This window comes from Pseudopodoces humilis, chromosome 9, assembly GCF_049639895.1.
Source record: "Pseudopodoces humilis isolate 2021_Gansu_Grassland_sample_001 chromosome 9, ASM4963989v1, whole genome shotgun sequence".
Taxonomy (NCBI): domain Eukaryota; kingdom Metazoa; phylum Chordata; class Aves; order Passeriformes; family Paridae; genus Pseudopodoces; species Pseudopodoces humilis.
The window spans coordinates 19295257-19308851 of NC_142208.1; the positions used below are offsets into that span (position 1 = coordinate 19295257).

A 13595-nucleotide genomic window follows, 5' to 3' on the forward strand; every position below is an offset into this window, starting at 1 on the left:
CTCAAAACCTTGGTCAATGATCATTTCAGTGTTTAAGCTGATCTCTTCTATGTGGATGAACAGTATTTCTGAGATGAAAAGAATATTTGGAGAAGTAAAAATTTGGAACTGAACAAGAAATAATTAGTTTCAAGATTTAAAAATGCCTGGAACATGCAGAATTAAAAACCCACCAGCTTTATATCAGAGTACACAAGTTTAAAAAAAAAAAAAAAATCAAAAAGATCCTCACTCATATTTCTGCAAAGCTTGTATTGTGGTGAGGACACCACTCGTGGTGGAACATGGCTACACTGGGCTTGTCCTCCACAGAAAGAAGAGACTTAAAAAGGCCACTGTCCTGAATGCCTTAAAAAAGACCCGTCTGGACTCTATTCTTACCTAATTTCCACTGCTGAACAATTCTGGCCCACTTGAGACCACTGACACATTTGCCCATCTCAGCAATGTTTTCTCAGTCCATACAGATTATGGAAAAGCCTTCTAGTTTCACAGCTATTCATTTAGGGAATATCCATTAAATTCTATGGCCATTTAAGAGGTGAAATATAAATGGAGGAAAATCTCCAGAAACTACTCCAGCAATGATGTAGAACTATAGAACAGCAAGAAAAGCATTAAAAAAATAGAAGAAAAATATGTGGAGTAACATCTGTAGAGGTATCAGGGTTCCTCCCTTCCTTTCCAGATAACATGGAAAGTTGGAATTGATAGGTTGTTAGTAAAAGAGAAAATTATTGCAGGTCTATTGACAATTTCATTAGGTATGATAAAGTATATCTATGAATATATTTGTTTTCAAAATTCCTGATCTTGCTGTGCCACTCTACAGAGGCTGGTATTCTCCTTAAAAATCCAGCAATCTGTGATAGTAGAAGAGCCTTGTTATAGATGTGGTGGCTAAGGAGCTGAAAAGCATGAGGTTTGAGAATAAAAGGAGTCACCCCTCTCTGGTGCTGCATTAGGGAAAAGCTGAACTGATAGTAGAAGGAATGAGTAGTGGGAAAGAAACAGAGGCTTATTGTCAAGTTGCTGCATGATTGGGAAAAAAAACAGTGCATGACCATCCTTTCACTGCCAGCACCACTTCCAAACAGCCAGGAATTGAGTTTTCATTCTTCTGCAGCCGCAGCTGCTCAGCCAAACACATGACTTTGGGCACAAGGTCAGTAATGCTTTGATTTATTTATGATCCAAAACTGGTGAAGGCTTCATGGGAGCTGCAAAAGGTGGTATGAAACCTGAGCTTGAGGAGTTGCTTTACTATTTGGGAACAAATGTATTTCACTGTGTTGTTTGCTTGTATGTAGGTGAAAGCATGGCTATTTCTTGTAAGATTCCTTCTGACTAAAGAGATTCAGAGCTGGCTCACCTAGCCTGAATTTAGGTAACACTGGGATAGCTGAAAAGCATGGGAAAATGGCAAGTGAGAGAATCAGAAAGTGGTAACTTTTAACCAAAAGAAACAGTGCTAGCTCAGTAAAACAAAGGTTTCTAAGTGTCCCTTTTACTACAAAAGGAGCTAAGTATTTCCAACACACAGATTATACTAGAATGTAGTGCCAGGAAGTTAGCATATAAATTCTTGTTCTGAAAGAAGAAAAAAGAAAAAAAAAAAGCTATTCATATTATTTGAGGGGGGAAATAGTTTAACAGTCTTCTTGATTAGGAAAACAATAAATGCAATAGATTTTCTTTGGCTGAATCAGTCTGACGGAAAGATCTCTCACTGGGACAAGAGAAGTTTAGGTGTGGCCTCTGGGGGATTATATAATGTAGAGAAGATGCTCTTTGAGCAAAGTGTATGTAGGTCTTCACAGACAGTGGAGCTGCTGTGTGTGCTTCTAAGCAGGACAGCAGCTCCCCAGGTTGTTATTGTTCCTTTTTTGCTTGACAAATCTGGATGTCCCTGCTCTCAGTATCTACCTAGCATTACATTTAGGAAAGTGTTCTTTTCCTTTACCCATCCTCATCCCATGGAGCAGATAAATTTTGTCATTAGTCAGATTTGTATAAATTTTGCACCTATAAAGAACTGCTTTATTTATGTTCTTAAGTTTTTAATTAAATAATATTTATTTTTTATTTACAATTGTTTTTACTTTTTCCCACTAATTATCCCACAACTTGGTTATCTCCACTTTGAAAGCTTCACTGTGACAATGATTGATTTACTTACAAGTTACCCAACAACTCTGTGTTTCACAGAGTTAGCCAGAAATGTTTCCAAATTCACCTACATATCAAATGGATGGTATGGTAATGCAAGTGACCTCCTTCCCAGACAAATTAGTGAAATTCATTTGTCCAGAAGCTTTGCTCCTTTTCTTGGATTCATTGATATTTTTGCCTTGATCAAGAGCAACATCCCAGCCCAAACCTTAGCAGAGTCCAGGTTACTGCTCAACACCCTCAGATAGGTGTTTGAAGTCAGCTTTATTCCATATAATTAACAAGTAGGGAGTATCAGACTGGCTCCATTCATTATTAGACAGCACTTTCCTCACCATAAAGTACAGAACCTGTCGGGATTACAAGTGCAGAGGAGAACTACTGATAGATGAATATATTGGATTTTGCAGGGAGAAGATATGGCTGTTTTTTGCTGTGACACGTTTGTTTCAGGGAGTTATTTATTCAGAAGAACTGAGAAGAATGAAGAGAGCTGTGGATCCTGAAGCCTTTATGAGTATTGTAAGTTGTTTAATGGAGTGACCTGAGGAGGGATGTTATGCATGGTTTACTGCAGAGGAGTTTCTAAGAGTTAGAAGTAACAGGGTAGATAAAGTGCCTTTATTTAACCTATCCTCTCTAGTCATTGTATATACTACTGCTTTCTCTTCTGTTCTCTTCTGCCTGCATGTGTAACAGACCATCTTCTCTCTGATAGAAATTAAAGCAAATATTAAGTCTCCAGACTTAATTTCCTTTTAAACATCTGTTACCAGCTTGCTATTGCTGGCACTACCTGCTTATCTAAAAGAATGACTATCTGGACCATCAGCATTTCATCAGCAATGAAGTCTATAAACAACTAGTGGTGACCAGCAGAGACCAGAAATGGCCAGCCTTTCAGAAAAACACCTCTTGCCAAGCAAGCTTGCTTAGGTCTTTCATCGTTTGTTAAAATCCTGGGGGCTCTGTCCTGCATGGCAAAATACATGGAGTAATTCTCTGAGTACTAGTTATAAAAACCAATCCTCTTTTGTAACAAAACAGAAGGAACGTTACAGGTCAAAAGTAATATTTACTTCAGAGCTTAAGATGGGCTGAGCTAGGGATTTCCCTTGCAACTATGCAAATGCCTGATCTTTTTTTTTTTTCATAGTGTAATCAGCTTTTCAGCAGTGCTCACTGCATCTATGCTGTTCACCAAACCATAGCTGTGAAGCTGTCTGGATTTCTCTGAAGGTAGTTTAAATAAGCTGGTTCCAGGCTGTATGGAAGCAAATCAGAAGCACTGCACCCAGACAGCTCCTTGTCTCAGCCACACCCCTCATCTCATCTCATCTCATAAAGTCCTGCTATGAGCTTATAGTGATTCTTACAGCTCCAGAATGCAAGGGCTTGTGATGATTGTATGGCAGGAGTGTAATACAGGTTTTATATGACATATTTTAACTGGGTAGTAAACCCCTAGATATAACATAAAGGAAATTTTTTGTTGCTTCAGGGTTACATGCATTCAGATTTTTAAGATATGTAGGTTAAATCCCCAGCTGTACCTGCTTTCTAACATTTCTTCATTGTGACTACCTTATAATGTATGAAATGGGCTTGTGCAAGCAAATGTGTTTGTACCTTCTCTCCTAGAATGAGCTGATTACTTACAAAGGGTACCCCAGTGAGGAGTATGAAGTGATGACAGAAGATGGATACACCATTACCCTTAACAGAATCCCTTATGGTACTCAGAATCAAGGAAGCCCAGGTACAGTTATTTAATATGACACAACACCAGCCTAGATAGGGCATATTCCCAAAAGAGATAGCTTGTGTTTTTAAAAGATCCACCAAAGCTTGTATACGAGTAAAATTTTAGCAGAGTTCTGTCTGCCCTGAACAACCTGCAAGACCTACAGAATTAATGTCAAGCACACCTATTTATAATAAAAAATCCATCATAATATGAAGCATATGCTTCCTAGTAAGAGTTGATGAGAAAAGCTTTAAAAAAATTAAAAATAGGGTAGTTGCCTAATCAACCTGTTGTAAAAGCTTTTCCAGCTTCTAATTTTGTTTTGCTTTTGCTTACACTTGGTTAGTATCAGTGTCTGATTCATATTTTGGGTAAAGGAAACCTCTGAAAATAGTTGCACACCTTCATTCTCAGTGTTGAGAATCTCAAGCTGATGTGTCTGAGCTGTACAGACAACGATCAGAGGGTGCCAAGTTAGTTTGCTCTGGTGTTAAGCAGATCTTGCCATAAATTCTTTCAGAAGCTTAGAAATTGTCTCTTACAGAAAGAGGGGTTTTGTTCTTATGATTTGTTGATTCAGGAAAATATCCCAGTATTGAATATGAGAAAACAATGTCCCTGAACAACCAGGAAATGAAAAGATAAAACCAATTATAAACTGTTTTGGTTTTGCTTTATTTTTCAGCTTCAAGACCTGTTGTGTTTCTCCAGCATGGATTATTGGGAGATGCTAGTAACTGGGTCACAAACCTGCCCAACAACAGCTTGGGCTTCCTACTAGCTGATGCTGGATTTGACGTTTGGATGGGAAATAGCAGAGGGAATCGCTGGTCAAGAAAACATCAGAAGTATTCCATTGATCAAGATGAATTCTGGGCTTTCAGGTAGACAGAACCAGTGAAGGAGATATCCACTGCCCATCCTTACATATTTACTTCAGCTGGGTAAATCAGGGATTTCCGTATGCTACTTTTTGATAAGCATTCTTTACATTCCCTTTTGCTGAGGTACCCCTATAAAAGCATGTGAAGTGTAATAGTAATAGAGACAACTTTAATTACTGCTTGAACAGGTTTGTCAAACTAGAGGCATAGCAGCAGAACAACTTAGAGGAACCTGCACAGGCCACCTCCAAGCCATTCCTCAGCCCTGGAGCCAGTTTTGGCAGCTACTTAGAAACACCAGTCTGTGTAATACAATAACCCAAAAAATCTTGAGCAGTATCTTCCATATCCAGTGCCAGAAAAACAAAGAACTTGGAACAATTGAGCTATTCACTAAATCAGTCAGACTTTCTTTGCTGACAAGCTAATTATAAAAATGTGAATTCAATTTTAAGTCTGGTTTTTAATTTATGCATGCCTCTCTTTCAATCTCCTGCCTGCAGTTTTGATGAGATGGCGAAGTTTGATCTTCCAGCAGCAATAAATTTCATTTTGGAGGAAACAGGACAGGAAAAGTTGTACTATATTGGCTATTCACAAGGTACTACCATTGGTAAGTTACACACAAGAGAGGAATTCTTCCAGAAAACAGGAGTAAAATCTGATTTAAAATACTGAGTTACTGAATGTATTTGAAGTTTTCATCAACTCTTTGTAGTTGTGAAATACTGTGTTAGTATAAACAATTTTCAACATGTAGGCATTTAAAATTTATTATAAAGATAATGAAGCATAATGGATCCAATGTACTGCTGCTGGAAATCTGTCAGCTAAAAATTATACTGGAAATTGTGCGTGGGCCATGCAAATTATTTCTATTCAAGATGCAAGGGTGTGCCCAACAGCAGCTTGTCAGTTCTCCAAAATAAACAAAACAGGAAGATGAGACTACAGAAAGAGAATTTGGCCAGTTTGGACCAGATGTACACATGAAAAAAGAAAATACAAAATTGGATTGATCAGAATAAAAATGTCTTTTCCTCCCAATAGTGTAAGAAATACATGAATGTACTTCAGAAGTGTACATGTTATGTTTAATCAAGTCTGGAAGAAAGCTTCAAAATATAGAAAGAAATTTCTGTGAATAGGGAAAAAAACCTATAAGCTGGTAACTTATGGAGAAGAGAGATTTTATATAAATCTAGACTGGACCATAGTCTCTGAACAACTAACAAGGTTGCTTATAAATTGAAAATATAGAATATCATATTTTAATACTGGTAACAGTCTAATGTGTAAGTGATCGTTTTTTAATTCCTCTTTTTTCTTATTTTTCTTTTTTTTTTCAGCTTTCATTGCATTTTCAACAATGCCAGAGCTGGCTCAAAAAATCAAACTCTACTTTGCATTGGCACCTGTCACTGCTATTAAGTATGCTAAAGGCCCAGCAACAAAACTCCTCTATCTTCCTGAAAAAATGCTCAGGGTGTGTGATATCTTGGTTTCTAGTGTTGGACCATATACTTGTGTGTTCAGCTCTTGAAATGGATAAATAAAAAGTGTAGGGTTTTGTGTAGCTGACTCACTTGCATGTGGGCAGGTTTGCCTTGTGGTGAGGCTTTTGAAAGTTCACACAGGGCAATAAGAAAAGCTCTCAGTCCAAGGCAACAGTGCAGCACAGGGACAGGTCAGCCAGAGAGGTACAAAGATGCAGATCCTAAAAGGTTTCCAAGATTCCTCCAGGCAAAGCCACAACTGATATAAAAGCTTAGACTATGAATTGGAGTTAACATTTAGCATATTGCTTCATTAAAAGTGATGTTACCCAGGCTGACTAATGCCCAAGCAGGCTGATGCAATGGAAAATCAAGTAATTTCTCACTTATTTGTGGAAACATCATCTGACAAATGAAGAAAGGGCGAGCAAGAGCAACTGAAATTGCTGGGGAAGTGTGTACTTTCCTAAATTAATGTTATCTTGTATTTCAAAGGGTATGCTTGGCAACAGAGAATTCCTTCCCCAGACTGAGTGTCTAACAAGGATAATAGCCCCTGTCTGCAGCCACCGAGCTTTTGCCAGGCTTTGTAGAAGTGTCTTCTTCAATCTGGGTGGCTGTAACCTGAAAAACATTGATGTGGTACGTATAACTTTTATCAGCTCTATTGGGAGTTTAAGCTTATGCTCCCCAAATTCACCTTCTATCCTGTAGTGTGAATGCTGAATTTCTATTAGTATTACATTGCAGGGAACAGTCCTCACTACTGGGCAGTGGTGTCTGCTGTTTGCTCTATCTCTGGCAGGGAACCACTGCCTCTCCCCTCAGAAAAGCATTTGGCACCAGTTCTACAGTTGACAGCTGTTCACAGCTCCCCAGAATTCTGCAGTCTGCATTCTGACAGACCTCACCCAGGGCACCGTACCATGGTCCATACTGCGGCTACTGGTCTCATCAGAGATATTTCACATGCTGGCACACTGAGGAAGAAATAAAAAGCCTACCTGTTTCATGTTTTTTCTTTGCAACACAGAAAGGAACACACATATTCCTCCTTGCCCTCGTCCTCCAAGCCTTGGATCATCAGGGAAGGAGAGTATTAGGACATACCTGGGCACCTCATGCTATGTCCAGCTGTAGGTGAGGTCACCTGGGAGTCAAAATTTTGCTCAATGATTTTTCAAAAAATGCCTCAGAAAGTGTCCACTGAGGAAGGATCACATAGCAGCTTGTTAAGGAACCCCTGCAGTGCTAGGCTGTGTTTTATTTCAAATATTCGTGCATTCATCAGGAAATTGCATTTCCCTTTGTTGTTCTGTCCAACAGTGGTCCTCTCTCACAGAATCTGGTACAGAATGCAGAAAAAACACCACACAGATTGGGATCTAAATTGCTAGCTTTCTATTAATTCCTTCTCACCTGCTAGATTCTTTTAGATTCTCAGTCATCTCAGAAAATGTTCTGTTGGGGATTGCTCTTTGAGTGCTACTCCTAATCTGACACACTGCCACCTGTGAAGTAAATCTGAGGGAGTCTCCAATCATGCCATTCCAATTTCTATTTGTTTTATTGATACATGACACCGCTGTAGCATATGTTATATGTATATCTGCATAGAAGGGAAGAAGAAAATTCCCACAGAATATTCTCTTTCAGAACCGAATCAACGTGTATATTGCCCAAACCTCTGCTGGAACTTCTGTGCAGAACATAGTCCACTGGAGTCAGGTATGAGCACACCCCTGAAAGATAAAATAGGTACTCACCTCGAGCTGAATAGAGACATACAGAGATAACCATCTGTGAAGCCATTGCCAACTTTTTGGAAGCACGTGCAACTTGTGGATTGCAACTGAAGGCTCAGTTCAGAACACTATTTTTCATTGCTCCTTCTTTTGCCAGCAGGATGGAAATGCCCTATGTGATACAGGTACATTTGAAGGCAATAATGAAGTGCTGCATTTGAGTAAAGATATGTAGCCTGGAAGCTGTGTGTGCAGGTGTTCACGTCACTCTTCTGATTGTGTATTCAGTACCTTTTATAAATTGTGTCCACAGTTCTGTAGGGAGTTTGCCTTAATAAATTAGTCATGTTTCCAATATAGTGTCAAGAAAGGAGCAGAATTTAGACTGCCACATAAATTGTCACATTTTACTATTAAAACCCCTGCAGTTTTCACTTTCAAGGCTGTCAGTGTCTGGACAGCAATAGCACCATAAATAATAAATACTTTATTTAGTAGACTGTTTATATTCCTTACCTACAAGGTACTGCCATAGTACCTCTTCAGCAGCAGTGCTGATGGGAGCCGCCTTTCTGTCTTTGGGTTCAGAGGATCCAAAGAGCTCCCTCGGGGGAGCCTCTGCCGTGAGGCAGGTTTCCTGGCAGCACCACGGACTCTGGAGCAGTGCAGGAAGCAGCTGCAAGGACACGGAGTTTGCAGGAGCGTTCGTGCCCTTTTCAGCAAAGCAAACACACAGATATGTTTGAATGAAATCTGCACAGGCACTTACTCAAAATTCTGCTTTTGGCTGTGAGTTTGCATTAGACAGAAGGTTTGAATAAGTCGCTTTTGTAACCATGACCTGGACCTGTAAAGAAAAAGGGTTACAAAAGCAGAGTGGGGGAATTCCGCAAATTGACTCAGATGTAATTCAGCATCTAACCACAGACTGCAAGCACAAACATGCAGAAGTAATATTCCTTTGTTGTCCTTACTGTTATTACAACTAAAGGAGCTAACGGAATTTCAATACTAAGATTCTGGTGAGAGCGTCTCTCAGAGTAGTGACAACCCACACTGCAGGTAAAGCCAAGGGGAAGAACTAAAAATGGTAATTTCTATATTCAAAATAGAGTGGGAAGAGAAAACATAAGATGAAGCCACTCACAGAGCTGAGTGTTGGCAACACAGCTGTAAGAATAGGACAAGGCAGTAGCACTGAGATGGACTTGCTGACAGCAATTGTTAACAGCAGTTTTACAAACTTGAACAAATTGCCTGTGAGGACATCCTTGGGTCTGTCTGCAAAAGATGTGAATTTCTTTCATTATGACAAAAACATTTGACTCCTTTTCACTTTTTGACCCTTTTAATTAATTTACTATTGGCTCTTCCAGAGCTCTTAGAAGAACTTCTCTTGGGGCTTTAGATTGGAGTCAGAGGCTCATCAGGGAAAGAACGTACAAACTTCCCAAATTATGGCTTTATTACTACCCTTCTCTTGTTTATCCTGTCAGGAGGCCCGCTCAGGGAAGTTCCAAGCTTATGACTGGGGCAGTTCAAAGAAGAACATGGAAAAATACCAACAGGTATGTTTTGGTGAAGCAGCCTTGGACAGCACAGAAACACACAGAAAGAGAGTGAAGATGTTGTAGGAGACATATTTTCAGAACATAAGTAAATGAAAATATTATTGCTTTTCAGTTTGGAAGTCAACAGAAGAAGCATACAAGCATTAGCGGCGATAATAAGTTGAATACATTTTAAAAGAGAGAGAGAATAAGAGAAAAACTTTTCAATTAAATACTCAATAGGAATGAGGAAGTAAGGGCAGAAAAAATAGAAAATTAATTTTGAAAAAGAAGAGTACACAGAAAATAACAAAAACATCTTGCCTACTAGTGTAACTGAAACAGATGATAATATTAGGAATAGAAAAACTGGAAAACTAACAGCCACTCCTAGATTTTGGCAGCCAGACACAGAAGGAGTTTGTCCTCAAGCAGACCCTGAGGAACATCTTTTCCATGTAAGACTCAATCCCATCCCTGACCCTCCTACGCTTTAGGTCTCCACAACAGCCTGTCATGATGGGTTACATGTTTTAATGATGACTTGCATGAAATGCAGCTTCCTTTGGTTTGCCTTGAATTTGGTTGCTCCTGGAAAGTCACAGGATGCCTTCTAGGTTTTGTGTTTGGGACTATTACTTCCAGTGCTCTTTCTTCATACCATTTGTGGTTGTATAAACCTGTCTCCTGTCCTTGCTCTGACATCTCTTTCCCCGACCTAGGAGTCCTAAGCTGCTTTCCCTCTCCTCCTACAGAAGCCTTTTCGTCCTTGTCACATGTTGTGTTTTCTCTCTAGCCCATGTCTTCTGGGACTGACCAGTGCTTCAAAAGGACCATGATGGGGGTTTATCCAGAGGCATCCTGACATCTCTGTCTAGTTTCAGGCTCCTGCCCTAAGATTGCCACTTGAGAGGGCAGAGACCCACAATAACTCTTTGTCAACCCTGGAGGTGCTTTACTCTTGACTGTGCTATCAGTTGAGTAATCCCTGTGAGCACAGACAGAAAAGACAAACAGGGGAACTTCCTTCCTCTTTGGTTTAGACACCTCTACTTTGAGCAGTGACAGAAGAAAGCCCCAAATGAATGTTTAAAGTTGCTGTGCTCTCCTGGACATTCATTCCTGTACTGTCTTCCAGACTATTCCTCCTCTCTACAACATAGAAGAGATGAATGTACCAACTGCTGTGTGGACTGGGGGACAAGACCTGCTTGCAGATCCCAAGGATGCAGCCATTTTATTGTCTAAAATTAAGAAGCTTATCTATCACAAGAAGATTCCTGAATGGGCACACCTGGATTTCATCTGGGGATTGGATGCACCTTTGCATGTGTACAATGAAATTATTGACCTGATACAGAAGTATCCTTAACCCAGATGCCTTACCTGACCCATTCAATGGCACTTAGATTCACTGGGTACAAAAACCCCCTTCTGTTGCACCTGGAGTCAGGGAAAGGGTTCCTCCTGCACACTACATGTCACTCCAATGCCTCTTGCATCCTGACAGTGCACTTCATGTTTTCTGTCAACCTTGTGGAGCTCTAATACTTTTCCAATTGATACATCTTCAATTCTGCAATTACTATATTTTGCAAACAAAGGACAGGGTTTGCTTCCAGCCTACTCTCTTCTCTAGACTATAACCGTAATGAAAGCACTTCCTTTCTCTGGATGCATTCTGTGCTCCATAGATATTTTCCATTCTTCATATTATTGCTCAGTTAATTGGGCTGGCAGTTATTTAAAGGCATAGTGTAATCAAAATCTTATTCTAACAATTGTGGTATTGTATAATTTTATTATTAAACGAGATTATTAAATAAGAAAATGAGTTAATACAAAAAAAAAACCTCACTCCTGAAAAGAAGGTTTGTCTTTGTTTGAAACAGGAATGCTCCCTGTTTTCATGAGGAAGAGCAAGGGACACAGGGTAGGCCCAACAGAAAACAGTAACCAGTATGGTTCAAGCATGCACCTGGAAGCTGGGAAATTTGGCTTCAAAACCTACCCTGAGAAAGAGAAATCCTGGCTGATTCAATCTTAATCATTTTGGCAATGGCAGCACTTCCATGGGACCATTTATTCCAAAGTTACACCCTGAACCCAGTAGAAACCTCACACCTCCTGCTGTTTCAAATGTAAGCTACTGGCTATCACAGAGCTGAGATCATCTAACCTTTGTCAAGGCACTGAGCAGCCTCTTTGGAGTTTAAACACTAAAGTGAAAAGTACCCAAACCTTGCTAGAAAGAATCCATTATCTTCATCCCATGTAAATTTGGAACACTTTGACCACTACTGGAAAGAGCTGCTTTCAAGACACACAAGATGCTAAAGAATTATTCATTGGATTAATTTCCTGGGGTAATTATGACTCTACCAACCTTATTTCAAATAGGTAGTTACTGCACAAAACCACTCAGCTGATGGGTAACCTCTGTGGTTATTAGTTTGCAGCATTATAGGTCACCATTCCCCCAAAACAAGGTGTGCCATTAGCTTCACTGTGAAAAGAAACACAGTGCATTTAGGGGTTTCCTTTCAGCCTGACACCCTCATTCCCTTTTTCAATGAAATGTGACTGTGGGCCAAGTCTGGGACACGAGCCAGCACAGTGCAGCTGTTGCACTGGGACAGTTCACTGGTGACACTGTATGACCAAAGGGCCAGTGTCTCACTCTGAGTAATGGTAAATTAGCCAAACAAATTAACCATGGCTGTTACCACTTCTGCACCTTTCCCTTCCAAGAGAAACAGCAGGCCTTTCTCATCTCCTGGGCCCACTGCTGAAGGCTGTCCTGTTTCCTTCTGTTTCACAAATGTAGCTAGAATTTGATCCAAACAAAACAGTTCCCCTCCAGAAAAGGACATTCTTTCCATCAAATACAAATTCCTGGAGACAAATACCCTTCAGACAGTCAATCTTTAAACTAACTTGCTGCTTGTAGGGAAAATGTATGAGGACATGAGACTTACTTTATAAGTTTTCAATGCTTTCCATGCTAAATGCAACAGCATCATACCTGAGAGTAGGCAGAGCATTCCATAAAGTCACCTAGAAAAGAGATTGCAATTGTGCAGCTATCTTGCAACCTAGGATGCCATAGAGGAGGCAGAGATTTGAATTTTCTGGAAAATCAGGAAAAGCAGATTGAGCAAACAGCATTGGACAGATCATGGGAACAATCGATTCCACCTTGGAAGGGATGTGGCATGTTGCAGAAGTCCTTCTGAGTGATCAATTTACAGTTTGATGATAGTTATTGTCACTTACAGATATCAGAGAAGTCAAGTTATAATGTTTTTCACTGAAAAATTATTGAACTACTTTTCCCACTATCCCAAATGATGTAGACATTCTCTACTTTGTAGGTAAAGCAGAACTGTTACTGTGGCGTCACCCACAACCATTCATGATGAAACAGCAGTTTCACTAAACCTTTCCTTCCCCCTCTAGTCAAAGGCATCATACTATTTGCAATAGTGTTCCCAAGAATACATCCTTCTTATCTGGTGTTCTTCTAAACGCCCTTCAGTCCATGATGAAACTCAACTTCTTCTGAAGACACTTGTGAGTTAATTGGCTGAACAGGCTGATCCTCACGTATGAGGATTCTACTTAGTTTATAGCCCAGCTGCCCAAGGACACAGAGCATGTCCTTCTGCTCATGTTCATCAAGCCAATCTCAGTGAGGACTGAGCCCTTAGGCTGACTACAGCTAATTCAGCTGTTAAGCAAAGATCTCCAGATACTGTGTTTTCAGAGGTGACGAAAATGGCTTAGGATAAACAAGAACCCTTGCTTGTTCCCTCACTGGGAAAAAGGTTACATGTAGTGATCAAGCCTTCTTTGGCACTGAAGTGTGATTAATACAAAATAAAGTGGGTTTCATGAGTTGTGCTGCTCACTGGAAAACAGATTTAGGTCAGTCTGCAGTGTTAAAGTTAACATAAACCTCATGAAAAGCAATAGCAGAGACAGCATTCTTGAGACACTAT

The 13595-nt window shown here is 39.9% G+C and overlaps 1 protein-coding gene across 2 annotated transcripts; it reads left to right on the top strand.

Annotated features, from left to right (window-relative positions):
• Positions 1-929: 929 nt before the first annotated feature.
• LOC102101214 (lipase member M-like) lies at positions 930-11451 on the top strand. 2 transcript variants are annotated; one of them, XM_005520595.3, is made up of 10 exons: positions 930-1165; positions 2583-2694; positions 3814-3931; positions 4605-4803; positions 5307-5416; positions 6153-6289; positions 6795-6941; positions 7956-8027; positions 9541-9612; positions 10733-11451. In XM_005520595.3, exons 1-10 carry the CDS (start codon positions 1149-1151, stop codon positions 10964-10966), a joined length of 1218 nt encoding a protein of 405 aa, XP_005520652.2. In that variant the 5' UTR covers positions 930-1148; the 3' UTR covers positions 10967-11451. The 2 variants fall into 2 exon arrangements, with proteins under 2 accessions (XP_005520652.2, XP_087916149.1); XM_088060023.1 differs by lacking the exon at positions 10733-11451 and adding an exon at positions 10391-10686.
• Positions 11452-13595: the final 2144 nt, after the last annotated feature.

Excerpts from the sequence above, each read along its gene's own strand:
- LOC102101214 (XM_005520595.3), top strand. Across the intron at positions 4,804-5,306 it reads GATGAATTCTGGGCTTTCAG|TTTTGATGAGATGGCGAAGT; the intron begins GTAGACAGAACC and ends TCCTGCCTGCAG. Across the intron at positions 9,613-10,732 it reads ACATGGAAAAATACCAACAG|ACTATTCCTCCTCTCTACAA; the intron begins GTATGTTTTGGT and ends ACTGTCTTCCAG.